Source organism: Symsagittifera roscoffensis, chromosome 8, assembly GCF_963678635.1.
Source record: "Symsagittifera roscoffensis chromosome 8, txSymRosc1.1, whole genome shotgun sequence".
In the NCBI taxonomy this organism is placed as follows: domain Eukaryota; kingdom Metazoa; phylum Xenacoelomorpha; order Acoela; family Convolutidae; genus Symsagittifera; species Symsagittifera roscoffensis.
Window position 1 is genome coordinate 25173913 of NC_087069.1, and position 13195 is coordinate 25187107.

Below are 13195 nucleotides of genomic sequence, written 5' to 3' on the forward strand. Positions count from 1 at the left end.
TCGGAACGTGAAATGTTAAATTTTTCACATCACGGAATTTTCTTTTACTCTATTTGTACTCTGCGTAATTGATAAACAACTGATTCAATCTTGAATTTACCTGGTAAAAACTTCTCTTTCTTGGTTTTAACGTCTGACTCAATATATTTATTTTCATAAACCTCTTCATCTTCTATTTGATTGAACTTTACAGTATTCTTCGATATAACTTTTTTGTTCTATTTTTTTTTTTCGGTTTTTCAACACCAACATTTTTCGTGCAACATCCCGGGTTGACCAAAACTTCTTATAAACAATTTCCCTACATGAAAAACTTCTTAACCATACAGTTCCATACAATTCCATACAAACAAAAATTGTATGAAATGTCTATGATAAGCATTTTCCCGTATATGAAAACTGTATGACAAGTAATTTTCCATAAACCAAAAATTATTCTTGCCTAAGTTTAATTTCTGAAAACTTTGGGTTGTGTTCGTAATTGAATGCAAGTGACAAAAACCATGGCTTACTCTCGAAAAATAACACAAAAAAACTTTGATTCAATTTTAAATAAATCATGCGAGTCATACAATTTCCAAATATGGAAAATATAGGAGTAGCATTTCTTTTGACAAAAAGTTTTTTTAGTACCATACACCGGCTTTTATGCCACACAAAAGAAAAGTTTTTTTTTTAAAATTCGATGACACCATTTTAGCAAAATTTATGAATTTTGTTTAACTGGTATTTTTTCATAGATTTAGTATATGGAATTTATTGATTAACATTTTTGGTCTATGGAGGTCAAACTGGGCATTAACCCTTTAAAAATATAGTTGCTTGGAATATGATTTAATTTCCGTGCTATCCGGAAGAAAGTTCCAGTAAATAAATTGTAACAGTTATTATGATGACACCAAAACCGTTCAACAAAATGAAAATCAAAAAGCTGTGCTGGAAACATTGACGAGGTAGATTACGTTTCCAAGCTCGGGTACTTTGGTAGTTGTTTGGATTTCGCATACATGACCCTGAAATCCACATAAATTGCGATGGATTCCGCAACAATCCGAAAAACCTTTGAAGTTGGAACCGAAGGAAAAATGTTTAACCACTAGCCGGCCAAAACTTGAAATCCAGTGGCAATGCAGAATTGGGAGACAAACGCAAAGACATGTTTTGTTTTGGGTTCCGCAGAAAAAATGCATTTTGCAGTCGGGGCGCATTGAAGCAAAATTGTATTTGATTTCATTGTTTGTCAGTTGGTTCCGCAATCAGCTTGTTCTTTTTTGTCACTGGACTCCACAAATTGTCAGTGGATGCCGCAGTCAATTTTTCTTTTTGTCACTGGTTCCAACAGCTAATATTTAAGTTATTTCGACATGTATTCGTCCGGACCCTTTTCACCTGATTTTTGTAGATTGGTGAGCGTTCCCTCCAGTGAAAAAGACAATTATAAAACCTCTCAATTTTGCCTCTAGTCCTTTTTTCATTTCAGTTACTTTTTAAAGGGCCTTTTTTTTCTACTTCATTTTACCCCTCCCTCTCAGCATCTCATATAATAGCAAAAAAATGTCCCTCTCAGGAATAAAATTTGATTTTCAATCCAAAATTATTGTGGCAATGCAACACAAGACAAATTTTTCACTTTATGAGAAAGAATCAAGTAAACAAATAATATTAAGACAAACAGAGTTGGCTTTGATGGTAGAGCGTAATTTTCTAACACAAGATTGAAATCTAAGCTTTAAATTTCACGTGGTTTGAAAATTCGAAGCACGTTTGAAAACTGTTTGAACGACTAACCATTTTTTCATAAAAGTTATTTTACTGCATAAAACGTTCTTGTTGTTTTGTATAAAACTAACGAAAACTTAAATTCTGAATATTTTTTCAGCAAGTTTATTCTCGTTTTTGAGCAGCCAGGTAAGCAATTTTGAGCCTCAACTCATAAAATTTACTAACTTCGAAAGCATTTTGATTCGACCATTAAATTTTTGATTCGATCCAAAATTACTGTGGCACTGCATCACAGGGCATGTTTTTCTTTACCTAATCAGAAAGAATGAAGTAGTCAAGTATTACATAAATTAAAAAGGTTGACTTTGATGGTAGAGCGTAAGCTTTTCAAGCAAAAATACAGTTTAATCATTTAAATTTCATGTGGTTTGAAAATCCGAAGCACGTTTAAAATTGTTTGAAAGACTAACAATTTTTCATAAAACATTTTTTACTGCATAAAACCTTCTTGTTGTGTTGCATAAAACGAAAAATTAAATTTAAACACCTCAGCAAATTTGTTCTCGCTGTTGAGCAGTCAGGTAAGCAAACTGTTTTTCAAAGCAATTTGCGAAATTTGGCTTTTTGGTTGCTAAGTTATGTTTTAGAAAAGTGATGCTTTTAGCGAGTAGTAACGTAATAACAAGAGTGCTCGTATCAAAGCATCGGAAAAATAGCGTTTTTTTCTAATGTAATACAAAAAAGGCTCGGTACATTTTCCCCCAAGGCTGAGAAATTGTTTTGACATTGCTTTGTTGTTTTTCTTTGTGTTTTTCGAGCCTGGATTGTTATAGGGTAAACTAGGTTTACTCCAAAACTGAGGAAAAATAACTAATTGTACGTTCTGTTTCGAATCAGTAGTTAGCAGGTTGTTACAATTACCTAATATCTAGTGTATCATGCAACTTGCAGTTTTCAGTTTTATACAAGATAATTAGAATAAAATACAGTGACACGTTAACAAAAGGCTGATTTTCCTACTCTAACAAAACTTGAAGCCAAAAATTATCAATATAATGGCGTACTTTGACGGCAGAGCTCAATTAATGAAGCTGGCTCAATGTTCAACTATAAGCAGACTCGGTGTGTTTTGAAAATTTGAAACACGTTTGCGTAAAATGTTCGAACGACCACTAATCTTTTTAAAGAATAACTAAAATATTGTATAAAATTTTCTTGTCGCTTTTAACGAGAGCACGGTTTTGTTAAACTCGTAAGCTAAATCATACTGTTTTGAACTGACAGGTAAGCAATGTTTAACAAAAAACCAAAATCTAGTTTGCCTTTTTTGACAATTTTGTTAACTCTATCCTGTCAAAATTTAAAACCTCTGGTATTTTAATGTAAATCTTACTTATGATTTTCACTCTATCGAAATAAATGTTTACTTTTTTATAAGTTTCATTTAGTTTTCGAACTACCATTGATATGGGTACTAAAACTGTGTGTCGTTTTAGTCGATCTAAGAACTATAGAGTAAAGAAATGTCCGCTTCAATTGGAACGTCCAAAAACCAACTCAATTGTGTCGAGTGCCTGAAAAATGTGCCTCCTAAAAACACCAAAGTGCTTCCGTGCGGTCATCTGGTTTGCGGGTCGCCCTGTGCTGCAAAAGTTCTCGCTAGGGCGGGCAAGCGCTGCCCTGCTGAGAAATGCAAACGTGATTTGAAAGGTCAGACGGTTGACAGCTTGAGAAAACAATCTATCACTGTCACAACTGCAAATAAAGGAAACGGTGGATCAGGTTTGTTTTCATCCCCTCAGTTATAACCTAAAGTTGAGTACTCAGCTATACTCAGTTAAAACCATATTCACCAAAAGTTGAACATCAGCAGTTCGTACACTCGCTGAACACCAGTGTAAAACTGAACAACTGATGTTTTCGACTTGTATTTATGGAAAGTTAGAATGAAACTTTAAGAAGCATGGCTGCTAGGATTTTTAAAATTGGACAATCAAGTTTGTATAGACTTCTCGCATGACTTGTATTTTTTGGACACCTCTATGTAAACCTAATAGAGTTTGTTCAATAGCCCAAACTGCTTGAAAAACATGGTAAGAAAAGCAAAAAATTCATCAGGATTTAATAAATAATTGTTTTCATTTAGGAAACCAAAATGTGCATTTTGTGAATTGTAAGCGCATTCCGCGACAAGGGCACTCCCTTTGTCCTTCATTTGTTCTTTCTTCTTCTTTGGCCGTTCCGACGAAATTTTAACATGTTTAAAAGCTTGTCTCTGGTATCCAGTAACATACAGACACAAAATCGTGCAACTATCGATGGCGCAGTTTAGCCTCGTAATGTTTTTAGCGTTCAAAACTACTTTTATCCTCATGGTAGTGTAATTTCATAGATAATTTCCTGAATCCTAGAATTGACCAAAAATGCTAATCATACTATTTATGTATATGGAAAATTGCTAATCATACACTTTTCATGCAATTCCATACGTACCGAAAACTGCATGAAAGATCTATGATCAGTGAGTTTTCATATATGGAGATTAATTGACTAGTATTTTTCCCTAAACCAAAATATATGTTTTTTTTTAAATATTAATTTCTCAAAATTTTTGTGATGTGTTCGTGACCGAACACAACTGACGAAAACCATAGTTTACTCAAAATAAGAGTCACCAAAGATTTGATTGTCTGGCATATACAATACAGTGGAAAAACCTAAATTGTATAAGAGTTTTCTTACAAAAATCACATACTGAACGCATCAAACATTTAAATTTTGGCAAACATTTTTTAAAGATGATGATTATCAAAATTTGAGTTTTAAAAAATCAGACATCGATCAAGGCATACAAAGCCCGCAAGAAAACTTCTTAGGAAAATCTTTGATTTAGTACAAAATTCGATTTGCAGTTGAAAAATCTTCAAAAAATTTGGGACAATTTCAAAACTACTTGACAAAAAAATCTTTGAGAAATCGATGACACCTTTTTAGCAAATTGTTCGAAATTTGTCTGACTAGTACTTTTTCATTTACTTAGTTTAATGAAATGTATGACAACATTTTTGTCTATAACGGTCAACACGGGTATAACCTTGGAAATTTTACGTACGTATAATTTTTCAGTTACACAAAACTCAGTAATTTTTTGTCAATGAATCTCTAAAAAATTTTTGTCAGTTTTATGTTTCGGGCTCAAATGATACATTTTTTGCTGCTTACTCTTCCGAGCTCTTATGGTGTAATCAGTTGTTAATTGGACTTCAAGTAACGCCGGGAAAATAAGTATGCGACAAGAGATCTGAAAAAAGAGGATTTGATCACCTTATGGACTTTTAATTATATGCACACCGAAAAGATCAAAAATTAGAGAAGCTGCAGAAATAGTGCAGTGTTCATTCTGAAAACCAATCCTTATTCAGAGGTGATTCGGCGCTAATTCACAAACTGGGACTTTCAGCTCTGACAGCTTGAAGCATTCTTTCCCTTTGATTCTGGAAAATAAAAAATTGTATTCATTCATTTGCATACTTTAAAAAGGTAAGAGTTTATCAGGTCTGGATGACTGCTTTAATGACGCAAAAAATGAGCAACAACTTTCAGTTATCATGATATCATGAAAATGACAAACTAATCAACAATCAATGGGTTACACAAAACATTGTGATTCTCAAGATACTATTAACGAACCAGAAGAGTAAATAATATATTTTTAAGTATAATTTAAGTGTTTACCTTAGAAAGAACAGGAAATCCCGTTTCTACTTTAAAAAAAAAACATTTATATTCACAAGGCTTACATTATGTTTTATACATGCTGTCATCTTTTTGAAAGTCACGCAAATCTTTCATGTGAAGCGACGGTTTGTGTTCTATTTTTTCAAAAAGTTTTAGCTGGCCGATGCCGTGAATATTCTAACACCAGCCTAACATAATGGTTGTAAACTTCAAGTAAGCGTTTTCTTGCTATTTATTTTTTCAGTGAAAAGAGAATCCCAGAGCTTAAGGCGCGATTTTTCTCACCAGCTTCTCGACATGCTCTTTAAAACTTAAAGTGTAATTAAGAAACAAACAATATTGACTATTCAAATAGTTTTGTTTTCGTCAGTACAAATTATAAAATTTTCTTCCCTTCCACTTTGCTTTGATCAGAACTATCGGTATAGGTTGCTGGTTTTCACCTCAATATTACGTTAGTAAATCATACAGTGGTCAAATTTTTCGTTGACAATAACTCAGGTGGAATTGTCGTAAAAATTTTTTCTAAGTCATTGAGGACACTAATGCTTTTTTCAATTTTAGTTTCTTATTATTTTGCCAAGAGACTCATAATTGAGTGCATTATAATCATAATGCACTTCCGACTGAAGTTTATTTTCGAGGAAAGGAATCAATTTTTGAAAACTTTCTGAAAATTGAGAAAATTGAAAATTGCTTCAACGATAGTTGGAGCAATCAAAAGTTGACCGCTAATTATGTAAAACTGAATTACTATAGCTTTTTTCAGACAAGCTTAGAAACTATTTTCGAAAATGCTTTATTGGTCATAGGTGTCAAAAAAGCCTGTTTATGTCATCAAATAAGTTTCATTGCCAAAACAATCTACCAGTTAATTGGTTTTTAGTTTTAAATTTGAGTTGGTCGATGATATGTGTTTTTGACAGCCCCACTATCTTTACTAGTTTTGAGCTTTTTGTTTTGTTTTGACAAACTTTTTTTGCAATTTTTCCTTTTGCGATGATTGTGCTGTGATCTTTCAAAGATATACTGATTTGTCAACGGACTGTTATCTGGTTTTGTAAGTCAGACGTTTGCATGATAAACTGAAAGATTTGACTTTATATCCTTGCATTCCATGAGTTCTTCAATTTTTAATTTCGACTAGTATTTAGGTTTGACGAATTTTCATGACAGTTTTTGTCTTGACTCGTTGATTGATCTATGATGAAAAATTCCTCTTCGGTGGTTTTTTCATTTGTCTGCAAATCAGTTACGACTAAGGTAGCAAAATCAATTTTTGAACGTTTGATTTAAATGTTTCAAGATTTTTTAAAATGTATTTCTGTTTTTGATCTTTTTTTCCATCGCTTTTCCACAAAGAACGAATAGTGTAATATAATTACTGATATCCAGTTTGAAACCTGATGCTGTTGTTTCCAAGTTTGCAATGACTATCTCAATACATGTGGTGGAGTTTCTAATTTTACAGGTAGTAGGCTCTCTGATTTACAACATACCTATATTTTCTGGTATCTGATTTGTTTTTTTTGTTTTTACTGTTTTTATTAAAATCAATTTTGAATCCTTGTTTCAAGTTTCGCAACTGACAATTGGAAAGCCTAAAATTCAAACAAATTGACTGTTTTGCCTGTTGAGTTACTTTGTAAAAACGTCAAAAGTATCCACCTTTTCTCAAAATTTTAAAAAATCTTGTCCTAATGACTTTTATCTGAGTTTGATCAATTTCAGTTTTTCTGACCAATATGTAATTAGTAACTTTTTTGACTGACAATCCTAGTTCTTCTTCTTGTCTTTTCCCTATGAATTGTATGTTATGAAGTTTTGGTTTGATTTAAATAAAAAATTACGTTTTAGTGATTTCTATCTCAGCCATGTTTTTACAAGCGTATGCATATCACTTTTTTTCAATCACTTACCCGGGGAAAAACCTCATGTAATTTTTTTTTCAAAATCTCTATTTCTAAAGCTTGTCGAGCAATCTCAAATGAATTCACTAGAAGACATTTTCGTTTTTTTTTGTTTTTCTTAGAAAATTGTTAAAATTTTCATACGTCAGACGCTCTAAAAACGCTTAGGGCTACGAAATCATTAACCGATAAGAATCAAAAACTTAAACAAGTTGATGATTTGCAGAAAATTTCCATCATTTCGTTACACAGGCAAACATGCTTCTAGACAAAAGTCAGACCAAGGGCGGATGTAGGGAGGGGTCTGGGCGGACGCCCCTCTCATGGGTTTGACCCCCTGCCGTCTCTCAAGGTCCCCCTTTGTACTGTTCGAGATAACCAGTTTTGGCGAACGGACCCTAAAACGTTTCTACAGGCGTCTTTGGCGCCAATGTATACTACTTTTGAGGGCGAAGAGCTCCTAAAAATGCAATTTTTTGATCAAAAATATTCAAAAATTGCCGAAACGTTTTTTTTGGCCTTTGAATCAAAAATTTGCCTGCGGCACGGAGAAATGTATCACATGCTTTGAAGTCTCGGAAAATCACTTTGTTCAACCTGAAAAAAAATCGTCAAAATTTTTCCCACACCCTCGAAGAAAAACCTACATCCACCCTTGAGTGAGACAATTTTTTTCATAAGCTTTTGGATCTTTTGATAGAGAAAGTCTCAACCCTTAGTACAACATGAGTCATTACAAAATCAAAACAATCATAATCGTGATAATTGTCTAGATGAAAAAAGGAAGGAGAACCAAAATTCATCTGAAATGAATAAAAAAAACAACCATTAATAACCAACAAATATTTGTTGGTATATGTTTTTTTTCCATATTTTACTTTTTCTATTTTATATGCAGACAGATTTTTTCTCTGTTTTCTTCCAATTTTTTTGCTCCTTCTACGCCGCGATTTTTTTTCATCGGTTTATCCAGCTGTCTGATACTAATCGAAAAAAATTCTAATGATTATGCCTTCATTCATGTCGAATTGATTAATTTCTAACAACGCTTACCTTTTCCTGTGCGTTTTTATTTGGAAAAAGATATTGTTCTTGGTTTTTTGAGATCTGTGCTGCCTGAAAAAGATTTTTGTTTGGACCAATCGGTTTATTCTTGTCAAATAAAACTTCTCAGTACCAATGTTAACAAGAACAGCGAAAACTATCTCAAGCAAATTAGATAGAGCAAGATGGGTGGTTTGTCGACGAGGGGGTGAACAAAGGTTTATGGCCTGAGGTAGAAGTACGAAACTCTTATCTCTCAGAGTAAGAAATACAACCGCAGTAGATAAAGTAACACCTCAAAAGAAGCTGGAAAAATCATTTCAGAAAAAACATCAAACAAAGCTGAAAATTGAACATCGACAATTAGGGAAGATCATTTTTTTGCAGATATCTTTATCGTTCTTTCAGATCTTCAAGTATCGGAATAACCCGGGGAAGCTCTTTGTTAAGTTGATGCCGGGCTGAAAGACTAGAGTACATGAATGAAATAGACACTATCATATCAGGCAAGGGCTTAGAAAAGTCGAGAAAGTATCTCAAGTGCAACGGAATAGTGGCAGTGCCGTTTGATATGGGGGCCCGTTTTTGTCATGAAAAAAAAACAAGTAATGAACACAACTTTTTAGGGCGTCTTGATTGGACTCACCTCAAGCAAAACAAAACTAAGCAATAATTGACTCAATAGTCTTAGAAACTGAAAAAAAAATCACTAAAAAATTTTAATCTGAAAGAAAGAGACAAATTTGAAAAAACACGGTACAATAAAAACTATTCAACAAGTCCTATTGTTGCCTGGAAGTTATAATGATTACTTAAACAGGCTCCTAGTTAGAGTTTTTGAGGGTATCGAGAGCGATGAAGAAAAAACTATTGAAAAACTACCAAAAAACATATTTGAATATAACTTATAATGATTATGCACTCAAAAAAAAGAAACCCCTGAATTGAACGTATCTACTAGTGATTGAAGAGAAATTGGATATGAGTGCAACAAAAAAATTACTTACTGGTCAATAAAGGTCGAAAGTGATGGTTGCGTTAACTGAAATCACGTTAAATGCAAAGATATTATGGTAGCCGATTACCAAGACATAGGTGAACGGTCTGGTACTGTAAAAACTGCATTGCCAGGAAAAAAAGAACAGACAGAATCGCAAGGTCTGAAACCTTTTCTTCCAATTCGTTGATGATATAGTGAGGACGGTCAAAGATGACCCTGAGAAAATGCTTCAAGTCGCCAAGACTGGCTTGTCTCTGAAATAACAATTATTGTCTCTCAGGGTTCAGAGTCGGGGATAAAATCATCAATGCATTTCTTCGATTTCTTTCTTGTAGGCTCCAAGCATTTCTCGTCAATCTGAGAGTTCCGACCACAATCTCACATTTTTTTTCTTTTTTTTTCAATTTAGTGTTTTTTCTGTGGGTCGTTTGATGTAAAATCTATTCAAATCCTTAACAAATTAATAAATGGACAGAAAAGACTTCAACTGTTGTAAAAACATGTAATTATTTATCATAACTTTTTCTAATTTTTTGGTTTTTTCAATTTTATTGTTTTAAAAACTATTATTATCGTTGAATTTTTGTTTACCAGAGAAGACCTGAATGAAGCATCCAAAAATATTTTTTCTCTAACTAAAATTAAATTTTCTAGCCTAATCGCAATTTTTCATAAAACCAATGTTAATAGATCGCTTTACTTGCCCGAAAACAGATCAAGAAGTGATTACCCAAACTGATTAATTCTTATGGTACTTTATTTTGCAGGGAAAAAAACTAAACAAAAATTTGCAAACGAACAAAATAAAAACACACTCAAAAACAAATTACTTCTCCATTTTGAGTGGTTGGAACAATTAGCCTTAACGGGTCTCACTTTTCGATGCCGAGAAAATAATTCCCGTTCTAATTAACGTAAGAACCACCATTTTTGTATTTAAAATCTCATTTTGCAATATATTTCAACCAAAAAAGTGCGAGCTTTGAAAGCGTGTTTTTTGGTCATATAGATTTTTTCAGAACTCGACAAACAAAAGCAAAATGTCTGACGAAACAGTGAAAGTCGCCCAAATTTATTTCCTCGAACCCCACGATTTCAACCTTCCTGTGCGTGCCACAGCCGAAACGGATGAAAACCGCACTGTTTTTTTTCTTAAAGTTACTCTCTTTTTGATCTCTTTCTATTTTTTTTCATGCAATTTAATAACAATTAAGACGGTTGACACCCAAATTTATTGAAAACACAAGAAATTTCTTTTTTGATTCGATTTTGAGCACTTTGTTTTGCTGTAAAAACTGTCTTGGACCGCGCTAGTCAACAAATAGCCGATGAATGAAACAGGTGGCGAATAAAATATGAAAAAACTACTGAAAAATATCCGTTTGAAAATAAATGAGGGTGAGGTATGCTTCAACAAAAATCATGTTATATGCCGAGATATATCAGTCGCGGACTACCAAAGCATGGTTGAATCGTTACATTGCGAGAAAAAAAGAGAGGCAGAACCGCAAGGTGTGAAAATTTTTCGTCCAATACGTTGATGATATAGTGACGTTGGTCAAAGTTGACTTTGAGAAAAAAGTTCATGCCGCTAAAAAACTCTAACCTCACATGCAGTTCACTACTTAACAACCAAACGCATCGGAAAACCTCGCTTTTCTAGATTTAGAAAAGAATTTTGATATGAAAAGAACTGTATATAAGGATGGTACTGAAAACCGAGAGTTACAGGTACCATACTCAGCTTTAGGAGTTGTGCTAAGGCAAAGAAGAAGGTTTTGAAGAAAAACCGTGAACAGTGGTTGCACAACCAGTATACAAATAACTGGCCGTCTCAGGTTGCTTATCTTGTCCTCAAAAATACCATCTTGAAAATTGTTCACATAAGAAGCCATGGTGAAAAACCGAAGTCTTGTACTAGCAGTAAGGATGTACCGCCCATGCTGATTTGTCAAAATCGAGCTAACTACACTCGGAATTCTGCAAGCAAGAGTGCGAAGTAGCTCGACCGCACAGATAGTGTTAGCTGCGAGAAATTAACAACTTGTCTGCAATCAATAAAATCAGCTTTCGTGGTTGAACTAAAACCTAGTCTGGCTTGCAATTAGGATTGTAGGGACGTGAATCCATCTAGGTCTACCAAACGTTCAGGAACTTTACCACAAGGGCTGAGGAGCACTGCAAATCTGATACTCATGCCGGGAAACATCTAGAATATTGGGGAGCCCATTGTGTGAGATTGAAGAGGTTGAGATATCATTGAACGGGTCAAAAGCTGTTTTCAGTTCCTATATTTAGAAGCGCTGGATATTAGAAAACGGAAACCAGGAGTGAACGCATGCAAAAAATTGGAAAATTCACTGAATCAATAGATCCAAAATCAAAAAATTTGACTCAAGTAATAAAATTTTTAAGAATTGAAATCTAAGCGTAACACTAAAATACGGATCGAAATTTTGAGTTTGAAAATTTAGGGAAAAAACTCTTTGTATGACATTTTATTTAACCAAAATGATTAATTAGTTTTATTGAATTTTGGATCGTTCGGTGAAATTTAATTAGGTGTTTGAATCTGGAGATGCGCAGAAAACGGTGGTTTATTTTACGATATTCTTATACAATTTTACTGTAATCCATTTTTTTTTGATATCAACTTGTTCTTTCATTGGAATAAATTCTTCCCTCCTGTCTCTGCTTCTTCATAAAGCTTGTTTTATACTTTTTCAACCACTCACATTTTTGTCTTTATCTTGCTACTTCGGTTGGATTATGACATCAATAATACCGTCTGGCGTCCCTTTAATGTTTTTTCTCTAATTTTGGAGATAGTTTTTCTACTTAACAGAAAATTTTTGTGATTGGAACATTTGAATTTGGTTATCACTCTTGGCATTAGCCCATTTTGAAGAAGTTCACTTTATGTTACAACCTGTACTGTTTTTAAGTCTCTAAAATCAAAACACTCAATTCTCAGAAACTCAAAAATCATTTTCCAACATTCCAACCACTTTATTTTTATTTGTTGAGCATCAGAACTGGAATTTAAAAAGAATACATTAGCCTGTCCGTTGAGTTTTTTTTGCTCTCGAAAATATCCATTCAAATTAAAACAAAATCAATCAAATGTTTTGTGATTTTTCACCCTGTGTTTTATCCAGGCACAAACCAAAACTGGTATACAACTTGTTGTTTTCTAATGGTACGCGTTAACTTTTTATGAAAAATTAATTATAAGCAACTATTCACCACCAAAATAAATTTTGTGTACAACTTGATACAAATAGATCGCTATGAATAAAATTAAAAAAAAACATTTTCTCGCACCTTCTGTGCATCTTTAGGTTTAAAAAGTAAACTAAAATTTACAAATTACACTTAAATCATAAAAAGCGTCAAAAAATTCTTTAGAATTAATCAATCAATTTGTTTCAAAAATGTCACCTTCGACCAGATTGCCGCCAGAAAAAGGTTCACCTTAACGAATTTTATTTTGAGTGGTTCTACTGTACGAAAGAGCAGCTTCTGTGTTTACCGATCTTATCTTTTGAAGAGAATGAATTGGGAAGGGTCACTTTGAGTTGACAAGCATTTAAAAAAACTCGTTCAAAAAGAAAGACACGTAACCTTTTTAAAATCTCGAGAACCGAAACACAGCGAAAAATCAGAGCCGAGTGGAGAACCGTGATTTTCGCTTGTAGAGAAAAATTGCGACGACATCAAGAGAGACAATTACTGGAAAAACAAGAAGCCTTCCGAATTCTAACGATTGTGCTAATACAAT

General features: G+C 33.4%; 1 protein-coding gene across 3 annotated transcripts in view; it reads left to right on the forward strand.

Annotated features, from left to right (window-relative positions):
* Positions 1 to 1822: 1822 nt before the first annotated feature.
* LOC134853153 (uncharacterized) overlaps positions 1823 to 13195 on the forward strand; it is a 92532-nt gene continuing 81159 nt past the window's right edge. Inside the window, exons 1-2 of one of the 3 annotated variants that reach the window (XM_063869106.1) lie at positions 1823 to 1908; positions 3219 to 3504. In XM_063869106.1, coding sequence (XP_063725176.1) covers positions 3246 to 3504 — 259 coding nt within the window. In that variant the 5' untranslated portion in view covers positions 1823 to 1908; positions 3219 to 3245. Of the gene's footprint in view, positions 1909 to 2207; positions 2304 to 2891; positions 3007 to 3218; positions 3505 to 13195 lie in introns of those variants that run through there. The other 2 variants (XM_063869105.1, XM_063869107.1) reach the window with 2 other exon arrangements.